General features: G+C 31.2%; 1 protein-coding gene across 1 annotated transcript; it reads left to right on the forward strand.

The window, feature by feature from the left end:
• The first annotated feature begins 3,388 nt into the window (after positions 1 to 3,388).
• On the forward strand, positions 3,389 to 16,976 carry LOC115962838 (agamous-like MADS-box protein MADS2). Its single transcript, XM_031081710.1, has 8 exons — positions 3,389 to 3,776; positions 11,167 to 11,245; positions 11,593 to 11,654; positions 11,872 to 11,971; positions 16,012 to 16,053; positions 16,137 to 16,178; positions 16,399 to 16,538; positions 16,644 to 16,976. Exons 1-8 carry the CDS (start codon positions 3,592 to 3,594, stop codon positions 16,726 to 16,728), a joined length of 735 nt encoding a protein of 244 aa, XP_030937570.1. The 5' UTR covers positions 3,389 to 3,591; the 3' UTR covers positions 16,729 to 16,976.
• Positions 16,977 to 17,787: the final 811 nt, after the last annotated feature.

The raw sequence follows: 17,787 nt of genomic DNA on the forward strand, positions 1-17,787 counted from the left end.
ATGTGTGATCAAAATCAAACGATGATCTTTTTATTTTACTGAGATGAGATATAATGAATCATAATCCATAAAAGGTTATTTTTTCCATAGAGAAATAACTAACTTTTAAAATATAACTGTTTTACAGAGTGCAAATGGAAACTTTTTTTTTTTTTAATTTTTCTTTCTTATTTCAAAAGGTGCCAATTGTTGTCCTTAGTTGGTGGATGAATCGTATCTAACAGGAATTACGTGTAATCCGACAGCAAACTTGTTTTGAACAAGGGTAACCATGGCCCCCAAAATTTTGAAAATTTTCTAAACTATATATAATTATTTTAATGTTTACAAAATTTAGTCTAAAAAAATAAGAGTCGCCCCCCCCCCCAAATATTTGAATTAGTCCAATGGTTCTCTTAAAAAAAATAATTGGGCTAATAGTCATAGAGACATAATTTTATTTTTCACAATTTTATTTTTTATTGTAAAATGTGACCTTATATCTATTAAATATTTAATAAAGTTTGGCACCAAACATGTTTAGATTTATCTTTTTCAACCTGATATGTGGCGATTAATAAGTCATTGACTCATTAAAAAAATCTTATCATTAAAACTACACATGAAATGTCTTTTTAGTTACCACATAATGACTTAGAGTAAGATAACTTCAAATATGTTTGGAGCATAACTTATTTCTCCAAATTTTGTATTATTCATGTTTTTGAAAAAAAAAAATTAGTTCAATTGAAATTTTTTGTACTTACCTTAGTATAAAATTTGATAATTTGTATTAAAAATGAAACCTTTTAAGAATTTCACTATGAAAATGGTAAGAATGAATTTTATTTTATGAAAGAACGCCATCAAACATAATTTTGCTTGAAAATACTAAACTCTTTTTTTTTGTTGTTGTTGTTGGGTGTGTGTATATAATAGCGTGTGTTTGTATATATATTGTGTGCGTGGCTGTCTTGATAAATATATTAGTGCTGCAACTTGGCCACCCCAAACAAAAATTCTTGGCTTCACCCTTGGTTTAGGGCTATAAGTGTACATTCACATCATTTATGGGGTAAGTGTAAAAGGGATCAAATTTTAGGAATGTAAAACGTGTATTCTCATAATTTAGAGAGATAAATGTAAAATGGGGTATAATTTAGGGGAGTAAAGTATGCATTCTCATAGTTTAGGAGGAAATATGTAAAAGATGTATAATTTAGAAGAATAAAGTATAATTTCCCCTTATAAATTCATATTACTTTAAAGATAGTGATCTTTACATTGTATTTTACAAGGGAAGAACCATCCAAAATATAGGAACTGATATTAATCTATCTCTTTCCTACAGGAAAAAACAAAAATAGGGGATAGAGGAGATGAGGATCAATCTATTGAAGTTTGACAAAAGAGCCCATTTAGCAATATTATGGGTAAAAAAATTAGCTTGTTCAAAAGTATATGGGTTACAAACCAATCAGAGAAAAAAAAAAAAAAAAAAAAGAAGAAGAAGAAGAAGAAGAAGAAGAGAGTTTAGTAAAGATTTAGCTTTTGTAATTGAAATGTCAATAGCCTATTGGGGTTTGGAAGTGTACTTTTGAAGTTGGTGAATCACATTCATCTCACCTCCTTCACAAAAGAATAAGTTATAACCCAATTCTTTAGCTTTTGAGATTGCAAATAAGGCTGCTTGAGATTTGGCTTTTAAGGGGTTTTGCTCCACAATCATATTCGTCCCATTCACAACTTCTTGCTTTGTCTTCACCTGCAAATTCTCAAGAAATTAAGTGGTCAGTGTAAATTATATTAATTGGGGAGCTTAAATGCATGCGGTCTAGTAATTCCCTTTGTTCTTATCCCTGATTTTGTTTCTTGTCCTAAAAAAAGGATCGCAACCGACTGATTCAAAAAGCATGAAGTTTTCGTCTCATCTTTCAACATCCTTTGACTGTTTGTTGGGTTGATGATCAGTCTAACTCACTTTTGAAATGGAATTGAAGTTTATTTCAAAGAATCTAGGTCTAGGTCAAGATGACTAGGCCTATATGATTCTAGTTATTGGGAAATATATTAATAGGTGCTCAAGTGTTCCTTCCTTATCTCCACACAAGATGCATTATGTGTCTTATATATGTATTCTTTTTTGGAGTTTTGACATTGTTAGAATGATCTACCTTGCAATCTTCTATTGGAACAGAAGATTGCATGATAGATCATGCAGGTTACAAAGAAACAATAGAAGAACTAGGTGACACTAGTGTGGTGCCGACTCTATGATCCTCCGACAATTAAGTCAAGATAGTTTTTCTATACTTTCAATGAATAGAGATTCAGGTTTTTCTCATAATTAATGGGGTTGAATGTGTTAAGTTATGATTTTCACATAACATTTATGTTGGCTTTATTCCTTAACAAAAAGTGTTGTAATTTCATTATTTATTTCCTTGTATTTTGTGGGATTTAATTGTAATGAGTTTAGTATTAAGTTGGTAAAAATTGTTTAAGGAGTTGATTTAGCGACTTGGCTTGCAACTGTAGCACCCACGAAAGGCCATGTGAGAAGCACATGTGAAAATTCAAGAGTCAGTGCATTTCGCAAGTATCTTGCGACTTGGCCAACCTACGAGATGACTCGTGAGATGACTTGACAATTGAGATTTTAAGTGTGACTCTTATACCTTTTACCCATATTATATATACCCTTATTACCCACAAAATTATGAGGAGGCTATTCAAAAGAAAACTCTAGAGAGATTTCTACAACACCCACCATTTTAGAGAGAGCTCTCAACCAATTTATCTTTCTTAATTAAATTGTCAATTTTTCCATACATTTCTAATCTTTCCTTTCAAAGGAGTTTCCTCACAATTTCTTAAGAATTGCATTATTTGATATTCAGATTTTGTAGAGAAATTCCTAAAAGAGTTTGGGATCCAGAAAATTTTATCCTCACTTGGGTTTACTGAGACGTTTTTTAGGCATAAAAAAGAAAAGAAGATAACAAAGTCATTAAATTATAGACCCTAAAAATGAAATTTAAAAAAAAAAAAAGAGGAAGAAAACAAGATAAAGAAAGAACAAAGGTTGGCATTCAGTATCTTCAAAGGGAAAATATATAACTAAGACCTTATAAAAGATCCACTACTGAGAAGTCGACACGTGTGGAACCAAAAGTACGTGACGTTTAAGGTTGGTGTTGACATCCAATAGACATTACAAAGTAACCTAGTCATTACCTAGTAAATTGATAATGAAATTTAATTTTAATATATATTTTTTTGTGGTTAAATACATGTCAGTTGTGTATCTAGATGATACAGTGAGAAACATGGGATGTAATAATCTGAAACGAATCAAAACCCACCTGTAGATACTCATGTATACATGAAAAGTACAAAGATAAAATCAGAAGTAAACATAAAAAAAAAAAAAAAACACTTGGACAACCTTTCTCGGGGTTTCCATTTCTCTCACTGTTCCTATTTTATCCCATTTGGTACCCTAAACAAACAGACTCTTTATGAAAGTTGGTTCATCCTTTAACCAAGACTAGAAAGAAAGAGAGAGAGTTCTTTAGTCTTAGTTTGTAAGCAAAAAAGAAGAGAGAGATCATGGGGAGAGGAAGAGTTGAGCTTAAGAGGATAGAAAACAAAATCAACAGGCAGGTGACATTTGCTAAGAGAAGAAATGGGCTGCTCAAGAAGGCTTATGAGCTCTCAGTTCTCTGTGATGCTGAGGTTGCTCTCATCATTTTCTCCAACCGTGGCAAGCTCTATGAGTTCTGTAGCAGTCCTAGGTATAACTCTCTCTCTCTCTCTCTCTAAATATATACATATATATATATATATATGTGTGTGTGTGTGTTTATGTATTATGATATATGTTTATATATATGTTTGTATGTGTATATTTCTCAACTTTGGATTTTGTATGCTTAATGGGTGTATGTGACCTGTTTTTTTGCAAGATCTGTGGTTTATATGAAGTTAGACATTGCCATGGTGCAGCTTGATGATATTATGGATACTTGTCCTTTTCTTCCCCTAGACCCTATCTCTTTTTTGATTTTATTGAATTGATTGGCTCAGGTTTTGATCTGTTTTTCTGTGTCAGCTTTGATTGATTTTGCATTCAAGTGAAAGTTGAGTTTTTTTATGATTTTCTCTCTTGAAGATCTAAGCTTTTTTTGTTCCATATACTATCTTCTCTTGTATTATAATATTTTAGTAAAAAAAATTATATACTAGCAAAGCATCTTTTGAGCTTTTAGTAGGGGATTACTTCAATAATTCACAGATCCACAAGACCCTTTTCAGTGAAGGTGTGAATCCCTCTTCGTTATCTTTCTCTCAAAATGAAATCGGATCAGTAGTGGCCCTAATGGAAATGATCAGTTGATTCTCAGATTGAACTTGTTCTTATCAAGTTCAATAACTAGGGTTGTTTCCTACCTTTAAATTTATTAAGTTGTTTAACTTATTGATTATGAAGAATAAAGCAGGAGTAACTTAACTGAAATAATCATTATTTAGAGTATATAACAAACCATTAACAGCACTGGTTTACTGTTATGATTCGGTGCCAGGGATGTGACGTTTGATGTCTAAGTATGCTGCACTTTGTGGTGCAGCTAAATAATTTTTTATTGAGAGACAAGGCTGTCTGTTTGCTTTTAAGTTGCAAATTAAACAACCCTTGTAACCAGTGTAGAATGGTTTAATTTGATGTGTAATATTATTATTAATATTATTTTTTAAGGAGCTGATAAAGCTAACTTTAGTTTTTATTTCTCCAATATTAATTGTACTCTTCAAATAACTTTAGACTTAAATCCAAATCTCAAAAAACCATATCCACAATTTTTAACTTGAAGACTTAGAATTACAATTAAAAAAAGAAAAGAAAGAGGAATTTGACTGCTGCTGTGTGTGTATGCATATATTTTCATGATATAATAGTAATCATTCTAACACAAAAGAGCTATTAAGTTACATATTTGGTGTTTAACGATTTTCCTTTTTTTTTTTGGTTGAGAAAATAAAGATTGCCTTTTTTGTGCTATTGAACTTTGGAGTTTTATGCATATATTTTCATATTATAATGCTATTGTCATCCTTCCATCTGATCGTATAGCACGAATCTAGCTACAGGTAATGAGGTCACTAAAGATATTTTATTTTTCAAATTAAAAAGAAAATAGAAAAAAGGAAAAAAAAAATCACATGAGGCTCGCTTTCCAAGTATGTTGGAGATATATGGCAATGAATCTGTTAAAGGTTTAAGAAGAAAAGGTCATAAAAAATTTGTCTTAGTACTTTAAAATGATGTTTCAAGTTTTATGGGGAATTGTCAAGGCTCTTGTAACTTAACTTTTTGCTACTTCATAATATTTATTACTAAGATATTTAAGGTTCAAATCTCTCATTTTTCAACTATCAAATTGTGAAAATAAAAATAAAAAGAAGTTTTCTTGAGTATTTTCTTTCTCAAATCTCAAATGAAAGTAAAGTTTTGGAATTTATTTTTTGTGAGAAAGGCACTTTTAATGAACTTCTTTTACTGTATGAATAAATTAACAAAAACAACAAATAAAGTCTTAATCCTAAAATTTTGGAGTCCGTTATAGATTCTCAACATATTATTTAGGGTTGGTCATATATATTTTTTTGTCTTCATTCTACTCTATCTAATGTTATATTTTTTATTTCTCCCTTAATTGGTCTTCCTCTATCTTTTTTCGTTTCCTCAACTTGGATAAACTCATTCTTTTTTATTGGTGCATAAGTTGCTCTCCTCTACACATAACCAAACCATTTTAAGTAACTTTTTCTTATCTTTTCATCAATAGGGACTACTCCTATCTTTAAGCAAATTTCGTTATTTTGAACCCTATCTTTTTGTGTATTTCCAACTATCCATCTTAGCATTTTCATTTCAAATATACTCATTTTATGAATACACTGCTTCTTAATCGTCCAATATTCAGTTCCATAAAGCATAATTGGTCGTATAATAGTGGATTGAGCCTTGTTTGTTTTTCTAGCGTTTGGTTGTATTCTTGAATTTGCTCCGAAAAGAATTTTTAGGCATTTAGCTCGTATGATTTTTTTTTTAAAATACTACTTTTGCATGGAATTAAAAAGAATGTTTATATTTTCTTGGTCAACCAAAGATATTTTCAATAGACCAGAATTTTGGGTCACTATAAACAGCTGAAAACATGAAAAACATTTTCTTCTTATACTACATTTATGATATAGCCCATTGCATTCTCAAGCTCATTGTCCTCTAAAAAACTCAAGCTCATTATTATGTACTTTATTTATGATATAGCCCATTGTACTCTAAAATACTCAATTAATATTAACGTAGACAAGAATAAAACTTAAATATTAAATCTTACTTCATAAAAGCATTTTTGTAAAAGAATGAATTATAAAAGATTCATATTATCGCTGAGCTTTTTATGATGCTATTGATATACATGATATATTGAACTTGTTCAAAGATCCATGAAGGTACTGGTTCCGTGGAAAATGTTTTAAAGAACGTAAGACATGATGACAGTTTGCTATCCTGGAGCATGAGGTGAAATGCAGTTTATAAGATACACAAAGTTAATACACACTCTACACTTTATGGTTAAGATATCTCATGTTGCACAAAAGAGCCTACAAATAGAATTCTCACACACAATTGATTGTGAATACTATAATGAGCTTGAGAATATCTAACAAGCAAACAATAGAAACAAAGATGAGTAGAAAGAAAAATAGATACAACCTCACTCAAGAGATGAACATGAAATTTTTAAATGATTTGATAATAGCTAATATTCACAGGATGTAGAGGATGAATTCACCATATCAAGAAGGTTACAAAGTGTTTAATCAAAATGCACTTTCAAGTTATAAAATAACTCTAAAACTCTCGCAAACTAATTCAATAGCACTCTAAAAAATTAATACACAAACGGTCTTGTCTCACTTAAACAATAGACAAACACTTGTTACTTTTCAAAGGAACTCACTCCATACTTTTCTATGAGTCCTCACATCTCCCTATATGCAAATACTCTTGGCTAAATCTAACTACATTTATATTACTGTCTATTTATAAGACTTCAATATTTATTTCTTTAGTTAATTAAAAATACAATTTTTAGTGGACTGGTTAGTTCTTTAACAAATAATAGACTTTCCTTCCACTTCAAGAAAAACCCAAACCAAGTTAAATTAGGAATTTGAGACAATTTCTAACAAATCACCACCTTAAATAATCTTCTTTTCTTAAGAGTTCCTTCTTAAATGGTAGAAGATGTTGGTGGCTTTCATAGTATAAGATTTTCTTTCTTCTTAAATGATGTATGATAGTTTTGTTCAACTTATGCATTAAGTATGATGTCGTGCCCTTATTTGTTTATTAGCCATTAATGATGTCGTAGTTTTAAATTTTCTTTTTGATAATATGTATAGTTTTGATTTTGGTGCTAAACTAGATAGATATCAATTTGCTAAACTAAAAATTCTTAACTCATCCCTTTAAAGCTTAAGAATAGATCTATTTTACACGAGTTAAACTTCACCCTCAAAGGTAACAATGTATATATGTTGACAGGAAGCTAGATTTGTATAATGAGATTGAAATTTAGATTTTTCATGAGTGGTACTTGTCGGAAGCTTTGCCAGGATTTTAGTTATACTGATTCAAGAACTCAATAATAACTAAATGAGCACAAGGGTTATGCTAAATATTTGAGTGAATGAAAAAAAAAAAGGAATGATGGGTTGGTGTAATTTTTCTTTTTGAACATTAGATAATCTAACTTTGTTGTTAGTGGTACTATTTTGTGTGTGTCTATATATATATATATATATATATATATATATATATATTTAGACAGTGGTCACATTATATTCGTGACGATAAGTATAATGAAATGTATAATAACAAATGATGTCTAGGATTTTTTGCTGAGATTTTCTCTCCATTTTTATTTTCTTTATTTTTGGAGTAAAAGTTCCTCCCAAATTTAGAGTCGAGGTATTGAGCAAGCTTTGGCTCATGATTTAATCCATCTTACTTGTCATGAATAAAGAATTCACAATCTTCCTATAAAAAACTAAAAATAAAAATAGAGTTGTAGTTTATTGATGATATTGATAATCTTTTCTTTCATCTCATACACACACACACACACACACACACACACACACATATATATATATATATTATCTTTCATAGTTTTATTTTCTTTTTTCTTTTTTTTCTTCAAAAAATCTCTTAGTCTCTCTCTTTTTTCTTTTTCTTTTTTTTTTTCCTAAAAAAAAAAAACAATGATTTTGATCTTTGGTTATCTTTCTTTCCCTTATTTTATTTAGCGGTTCCTTTATTATTCATAGTCTTATTTTTATTATTCCCTATCTTTTCTCCACAAGTCTCTTTAGTATCTTCTTAATTTATTTTGTTTTCATGACGATTTTGACCTTTAGTTTGTATGTTATTTATTTCCACTTATTAGCCATTCATTCATTACTTATTTACCTTTACAATTTCTTTTTTCACATTTCCCTCACAAATACCTCAATCTCTTTTCTATCTTCTTCACAATGATTATGTTCCTTTTTAGATTCTTCTGTATAGTTAATTTCCCCCTTGTATGTAACTTCTTTATATAGTTGTAGACTTGTAGTTACGTTGTTGGAATTGGACATGGATACAATCATTTCTTTATAATAATTGAAATAGGAATTAACTTTCTATGCCACACAATTTCAATGTCTACTTTTTAAAGAATTTCTCCATGTACACATGTAGATGATGAATTAAAAATTTCCAAACATCAAATGGGTTTATGAGTAGAATAAAAAGAACTTAGGTTTATATGCATGCATATAAACATTTTCTTATTATTTTCCCCTTCTTACCCAACAAGTAATGATGAGTGTTGGATTGAGTTACATGAATATGGCCGACTTGATAATTGTGTTTTTGACTATATTGCAGTGAATAAAACTTCAGTTATTTATTAGTTCTTATAATGTTTGAAGAGATAAAAAGGGTTTAAAATTCCAAGTCTTGAATGAAATGGTAGTTGAATTGAACTTGTTAGTCTTTGAAAATAATATATAACACCATTTGTTTTCTATTGTTCAATGCAACCAAATATTTCACTACACTTAATGCACTACACCTAAACCTAAAGTACTCAACCTAAGTTTTTCCTACAATATAATAAAAAATTTTATCTTTTATTGACTCATTTTTATATTGCTATGTAATTTTTAAAAGCTCACATTTTTTCATCATATATATATATATATATCAATGTAGTTTTTGTTACTTGTTAGTTAAAATAAGTTAGAAGACACTACTATATTAAAATTAAGCAATTCAATATTATTATTATTTTTTATTAAATCACTTTTGGTCTTCAGTAAAAAAAAAAATATATATATTAATTACTTTTTTTTACAGATTCTTTATTTGACGTTGTATGTATTAATATATATTTAAATATGTATCATATATAAGCCAAATGCCTCACCATTAAAATATATATTCCTTGGAAAAAGGAGAAAAGGCATTATGGTTTCTAATGAGTTCTAAGTCAAATAGTACTTCTTCCTCCTATAAAAATGAGATTAAGGCTGAGCTCATTGATTTAAGGCCTTTTAAGTGTGTAGGTGATATACCAATTAAAAAATACAAAAAAGATAGGGGAAAAAAAGAAAGATAACATATCAATGCTAGGTAAACAAACCTACATGCATGAAAATCTTATCTCAAAAAAAAGAAAAAAAAAAAGAATACATGCATGAAAATAATAACATATATATCATAAGGTGTGCTTAAAGATAACTCAGATAAGTTGCTTTTAATAGGTTATGGTTGAAGCTCCTTAAGTGAAGCCTAGATGACATCCAGCCAAAGATGAGTTAGCCTTTCATGCATCTTTCTGGCAAAAGGTCAACTTAAGATACCAAGTGTACATAACCCTATCCACGATGTTAGGGTTGCACTCTATATTTCATCATTTAAACCTCTAATCAGTTCCAACTTTTACCTTATATCATAGACAACCTTGGAGAAACCCATAAGCATTTTGACATTGTACCTTCCTATATTGCATATATGCCATCTATCCCTCTTCTCTGGTAAGGTGCACCATCGTCCTTTAATGATAAGAAAATTAGACATTTCAAAGCATAACTTAGGCAGTTAGCTTTTCTAATTTGTTACTGAATATGCATTACATGCAAATTTGTTCTTGTGAGCTCCAATGCAATTGGCATCCCCTTGAAGAAAATTCATAATCCCAAAGGAGCCTACAACCTTATAAAATTTTGAATTGATTGCTTCAATTCCACATTTTCCTCTCAATTTATTTGTTGATTTATTACAATCTCCCAATTTTCTCCAATAATCAATACCTTAATTTAGTCTTCAATCATATAGAAAGTATAAACTTCCAGTACCTTTCACTATCAACAATTTTTACTTGAAAAATCAAATGTATCTAATAAAGGTTACTGTACTAGCTAGAGTTCACACAGGTGTACACTAGGCTACACTGGGAGAATTTATTTCATTTTTGTAGGCTTAACTTTGAGCACTAGAGAAGAACAACTCCTATATACATAGTTAAACCCACTATTATCCCAGCTAGCTAGTTAGTTTAAACAGTACTTAACCTTGATGATCCCCTCAAAAAGTAGAAAAGAATATTTGTGGAAAGATATTTATTGCATGGTGGCATGCAATTGGTTGCAGTGCAACGTGCAGTTGGAAGCTCACAATTTCCTTGTCTTACCTCATATCATATATTATACAAATCCTGATGAAAGACATGTGATGGGGATTTAGTAATGGGATTTTTAGTGGTTCATAATAAGTTCTCAACGTCCTATAATGTAATAGTTGTGTGGATGACTGGACGTGGTAAACGATAACATCTTCTTATACCAAAGTTTATACTGCATCTTGATTAATTACTTTATAACTATTCACAAAGTTCATTCTTCTTACTCCAATTTTATTATATACTCACATATATTGAGCGTCTTGCGTTAAAGATGTAGTAATTAAATGGTATTTTTATTTATTTATATATTGTATTGATTTGTAATTTTAGCTAGCTGTTAAACAAATGGACTCATTCTGATTATTTTTTCCTTCCATCTTAGCATGTTGAAAACACTTGAAAAGTACCAAAAGTGCAGTTATAGTGCATTGGAAGCCAGCCGACCAATCAATGAGACTCAGGTAGCTTGAAGTTTTCTCTCATGCCTCTCATACTAAAGAATAAAGATGATATCGTCAAAATATGGATCATACACATGATATTGTTTTATAGAATGCCACTTATATTTGGTGGACTTTACACACCTGTGAGACCCACATGTTGTGAGAGGAAGGTTTCATGAGACAGTTTCCTATGATAATTTTTTCATAATAAGATATTTTTATCCAAAATTATCATATTTTACGCACGCTATTTACATGAGTTTTTATGCATATTCAATGTGAAATTTGGCCCATATGTATGTTCTTTTGGAGCAATTTTGCTTGTCATGACAAAACTTGATTATGTTCATTATGTTCCCAAGCAGAGCAGCTACCAGGAATATTTGAGGCTAAAAGCAAAAGTTGAGGTTCTACAGCGAGCTCAGAGGTAATCTACAGTCGTTAATTGTGCAGATTGATTAATGCCTTTTATTGTGTTACTTGGATATTATTCTTTTGAGTGTGCCCAATTTACTAACCCAAAGAAAAAAAATTTGTTTAACTTAAGCTGCAAGTTATGTGTTGATATTTGCTTACCAAACAATCTGTACAAGCAGCAAGATTGAGTAGAATTTATTTTGAATTCTTGATCTTGAACGTTGTAGAAATCTCCTTGGGGAAGATTTGGGCCCATTAAACACAAAGGAGCTGGAGCAACTTGAGCGTCAACTGGAGACATCCTTGAACCAAATTAGGTCAACTAAGGTAAAGAATTTTTGTAACAATATAAAGCTCATGTATTCAGTCAGTTAATAAATAATTACCATCTTGTCTATCAAAGTTACTGATAGGCTGATGCACATATTGAAGTCACAACTCACAAGTGCACCATCATGTGTCAAATTTACTAAGAGTTTCAGTTTAAAAAATTTCCTTACAAGTGGGCCGATGAACTCTAGCTAAGCTGGTATCTTTTATCCTTGTAAATCCTAGGTAAAAGGTAATGCGGTGATTCAAGACCCATAGAATATGTATGTAAACTTATCAATAAAAAAAAAAAAAAAAAAAAAATCCATATTTGGACATTCGTTTTAGGCTATGTTTGGTTCATGTAAAATATTTTCCAGAAAATAATTATTTTCTGGAAAATAATTATTTTCCAGAAATGCTATTTTCGGGAAAGAAAAATATTTTCAAGTATTTGGTTACATTATGAAAATTATATTAGAAAACAATTTTCAGTGTTTGGTAACATTCTGAAAATGCTATTTTTCCACAAATTTTTCACATTTTCTCAACTATTTTCTCAACTTCCAAACAAATTTTATATCAGAAAAAACCACCGACACCACCACAAACTCACCTCAACAACCCACCCACATCAACAAACCACCACTTGCCACCACAACAACTCTGATTAAAAAAAAAAAAAAAAAAAAAACCAACACCACCACAAATCCACCTCAACAACCATTCCACATCAACAATGGCTATCAACAAACGCACCACAACCCAATAAAAACCCACACAACCGGACACAGCCCACAACCCAAGGACCCACACCACCGATCCCCACCACCACCAACTCACAGGCCACAACCCAACGATCCATTCTCTTCAAATCGGAGTGATCGGAGCCATCAATTTCTCGGCGATCTCAGCTTTCCTTGTGGCGTGATCGGTCATGAGCTAAAAGGCTCTCTACTCTCTCTTCTTTCTGGGCAGTGAGGTGGTGTGATCTGGGCGGTGGAGGCGGCGGTGGGGGTGGCACGATTTAGGCTGGCTAGAGCTTGGCTGGGCAGCCACCTGTGCTCTCTCTTCTAGCTCACTCACACTCTCTCTCTCTCTCTCTATCTCTCTCTCTCTCTCTCTCTCTGCGTCTGAAGTCTGGAAATGGTTTGAAGGTAAAATAGAAGTGTAAAAAATTTTCCGGGTCAAAGTCATAATTTTTACGGTCAACTGAAAATATTTTCCAGAAAATGAATTTTCCATGCACAACCAAACACCCGCATTTACGGAAAAGCATTTCCGGAAGTGATTTGAAGCCAAAACAAATACAGCCTTAGTAAGATTTAAAATCACGTTGTTGTGTGAGTGGCACATGCCATGACAAGTGTAAGTGCATCTTTAACTAATTGGATCTAAACAGAACAAAGCTTGACATTAGTTGTCTCATATATATTTCACCAACTTTTTTGTTGGATTTTAGACCCCTAGAAAATACAATTTGTTTAACCTAGTATAATAGTCAAGTTGTTATTTAGGTCAATTATGAAAATTTAGGTTAAAAAATAATAAATTATATTATACACAGTGGAAAAATAAAGAACACTAGCGATATGATGACCCAAGAAAACCAATGAAACCGTCCATTTTCAAGGTAAAAAACATGAGAAGGATTTAACCTAAACAATTCACAAGGCAACAATTCACTAAATAGAATGGAAGTTTTTGTAATAGATTTAACCCTAAATCTAATGCTACCTTTTGTTGTACTTTCTCATGTGACCACACACAATTCTAAATCCATGGGCCTTTCTATTCTAAATTTGTTGCACACAAACACTTCTGGTTGTGACTTTGAGATCTCCACTCAAAACTTTAGATCATCAGTAGTAATTGATCTTGTTGCAACAATTTATCTTCACTTGTTCATGCAATATCAATTTAATCTCCAGTAGATGCTTGTTGAGTTAGAAGGTTATAGAACCTCATAGAACCTCACAAATCTCACAGGAATAACTCAAAAGTCTTGGAAAATGCATATTAGGGTTTTTCTTTTATACTTAGCAGTGTTGGACTCAAATCCTAAATGTTTCACAGGCACTCAATCGGTTGAGCCTTGCAGTTTTTGAATTCTTCTTTCTACAGCTTGAATGTTCTTGAATCTTGACTTGAATCAACTTGAACAATGTCTAAACCTATTCTAAGACATAAATATCTTATACTAGACATGTTATTGTACTTGGTTTGCCAACATACATAAAATTAGAACCTAAACATTTAATCCTAAATATTTAGAATCTAACATTTTTCACTAATAACATTATTGCACCATAAGAGCAACTCTTCATTTTAAAAATGGTCCATTTTGTCTATTGTGAATGCTCTTACAGTTCAATTTAAATTTTAATATTTTAATGAAATAAATTTTAGAATAGATCATTTGATGTGGATATTTTTAAAAAGTAGTTAAGTAAAATAGAAAAAGTATGTTCTTATCCTAAAATAAACATAAATTTTTTCACAAGTTAATGTGAATACTCTTATGATTTAATTTAGATTTTACAAATCTAAAGATATGTAGTTTGCTACGTTATTTAAATTTTTTAATAATGTGGCAATTTGTACACTTTCAGATTTCTATGAAAGGGATAAAACTCATTTTAACTTGACACAATCTTTAAATGTTGAAGTTCACAAAGAAGAATAATAGAAAAAGCCTCAGAAGACATTTAATTTGTTGATAATGATTTTCATGTTACATTGTGAAGGCTAACTATATAGACTACATAAAACTTTTTTACCAAGTAAAAGAACTTCTAAATTGATTGTAATTAAATTCTTCCCATGCACCCTAATACTATTACAGATAAGGAAATAAACACATAATATCTAAGTATATGAAAATTAAATATAAATATATAATAGAAAATTAACAATTAATAAAACTGACTTGAATTCTGTCATACATCAATCTTAAAAGCTCTTATGCAAGTGAGATTGCAAAAATAACCAAGGCTTATCCTGGCAAATCTTGGTCCTAAATTAATTTACTCACCAAAGCTTCGGCTTAGGCTCTTAGCTGAAAGTTTCCATAAATTTTGGCAAAAGTGAGTAGGTTGAAGCTGGTATCAAACCTAACATTGCTGTAGTACTTGTGGTAATTTTAGAATCGTTTTCTGCCGTTCACTGCAAGCCAGGGTCATGTGATAGGCCAGTTTATCCTTTCCATAAACCTTGACAATCTTGTTTTTGTCCTTATAAAACCAAATTCGATAAGGACATCTTTCCCTTTACTGACATTGTTTTGACTTCCTTTTCTGTTGCGTTGGTCACGTAAGACTTGCTTTAGTGAGCAACTGAGTATCAATTTTTTGTTGAACCACAATAGGAAAACATTTTAGGTAGAGTTAATTACAAAACTTGTCTGTACTACTTGCTCTTCACCAACCTCAGTTTGAGCAGCTTGGTTGAGTGATTTGAATAGTTGGCTCATGGCAGCCTGTTCAGCTTGGTTTGGACTCCAATGTAACCCTGGCCAGTTTCTGTTTCTTGTCGGCATTGTGTGAACCTAAACGACTAGATTTTATATTTTGTTAGATAATTGTTAAATGATTAAAGTCACAATTTTCTAATAGTTTAAGTTTTTGGAACAAGTGATAATTTATCATGATATCAAAGCAAGTAATCTTGAGTTCGAACTCTGAATCCATTCTATTTTACCCCAATTTAAGGTGATTATCAGTTCGAACATTATCTCTATTTTACCTCCCAATTGTAAGTTAAAAATTGTATATGTTGAGTATCATATATAAACGAGAATCACTTAAGAGGAAGTCTGGACTCGCATGTGTAAAGAAGAGTTGAAATAATGTTTATATAATCAAATTTACCATCTCGTGATAGCTTGTATGTTTTGGGGACAAATGGTAATTTGTATTAGATATTTATCTTATTGGTAGCATTGGGTGCATGATGAAATAGTCTTTTCTTCAGTTCAAATCTAAAATTACATTTTCTGATACTACAGTTCTGTAATGCATTTGATGAGATCTTCTGACTAGTTATTACATGTTTTCCAGACTCAATATATGCTTGATCAGCTTGTTGATCTTCAAAATAGGGTATGTGTCTCAAAACATGCCTATTTTTTATATGCTTCTATGCCTTCCGCTTTTGATATATACTGCCCCTCATTTTGGTTCAGGAACACATGCTGGTGGAAGCAAACAGATCACTTAGGCAGAAGGTATCAATACAATGTTAAATTTTGTTTGCAAATATGAAAATAGTAAGCTCAAGATAACAGGTCATGACTAGGCGATTTGAACTACTCGAAATTTGTATGACTAGCTATGTTGCTGACATTTTTTCTCAGTTTATCTTCTCCCTTAATCTCTTGCCACTCTAGCTAATACATGATAGGCTTTCAAAGAAAATGCATGCCATGAATCTTCTCTACATTACAGTTGGATGAAAGCAATAATGCACAAGTTCCCCTTCGACAAGCATGGGAAGCTGGAGGCCAGAGCATTCAATATAGCCAGCTTCCTCCTCAATCAGAGGGGTTCTTTCAACCTTTGGGAGGCAATTCCACACTGCAAATTGGGTACCTTTGACCCTCTTTAATATCCAGTAATTCATTAAGTATTATTATTCCTTCCATACTTGATACTATTCTCCTTATATTATTTTGAAATTTCATTGGTAACAGATACAATCCAGTAGCTTCAGAGGAGATGAATGTTGGAGCTCCAGCACAAAATGTCCATGGGTTCATTCCTGGGTGGATGCTTTAGCCTGGATCTTCATAATAAATAAAAATTGGTTGTGGTGTTAAATACAACCTGTAATTATCATTGAAGACAATAAGTGAATATTTGGAAGTTGTAAGCAGGACATAAAAAGACAATTACTGTTTCATAAAAACAAGGAAGCAGTGTGACATTTGCTTGCGATTATAGAGAATTGTGAGCACTTAAAGTTTCCATGTATAGTAATTTTGATGTTTCTGTCAAAAAGTTGAGCATAACATTGCCAAATCTAACCAAATTGTAAGAATCAAATTTGAGGTTCAAAAAGACAAAGATGAAAGGGTTACTATTGATACTCGGAGAGTATACTCTCTCCCTCTCATTTAGGGGTAGGTCTCGCCTATTATAAGGTCCACCCCATGTGAGAGGGAATAAGTATACTCTCAGACTACCTAATAAATTTTTAAGGTGAAAGACTTACATTGTACTATTGAAAAGAATAAAGTTTAAGGTTATTTTAATTTTGCCCTTTAAAATTTAAAAATTTGAATTGTGATGCCTAACATTATATAGTAGTTTAATTTAAACTTTTCCTTCGCATCTGGGCATGAGGTGGCCATCATATGCCACTTTAGCTTATCATGTGTTTTAGTTAGGCAAACCAAATTATGTAAAGTCAATTAAATAACTCAAAAAAAACTTTTAAAAAATTAAAAATATAAAATATAATAACTTCTTAGGATTTTTCTTGGCATGCAAACATAAAGTCAAGAATCTTAGTTGACAATCACTTTCCATAATGAAAGAAAAAAAAAGACCATTGATGTTCAAGCAAAAGAATTACAAATATTAATGAAATATTGAAAAGAACCAATAAGCTAGTACCTAATAGTACCCAAAAGCAAAAGAATGCATCATCACACCATTTTCTTTGAAAACACTCACTTACCATTTACCCATTCAAGATGAGCTCTCAACCAAAGCTTGGATAAGCAATTTCAACCCGTATGTTCCATCTCTCCCAATAAATCTTGCCGACCGACCAACCATCAATATCAAACTCATCAACCTCGTCAAGTAAAGTAAACCTATCTTAATTAGTGG

Source organism: Quercus lobata, chromosome 10, assembly GCF_001633185.2.
Source record: "Quercus lobata isolate SW786 chromosome 10, ValleyOak3.0 Primary Assembly, whole genome shotgun sequence".
NCBI lineage: Eukaryota > Viridiplantae > Streptophyta > Magnoliopsida > Fagales > Fagaceae > Quercus > Quercus lobata.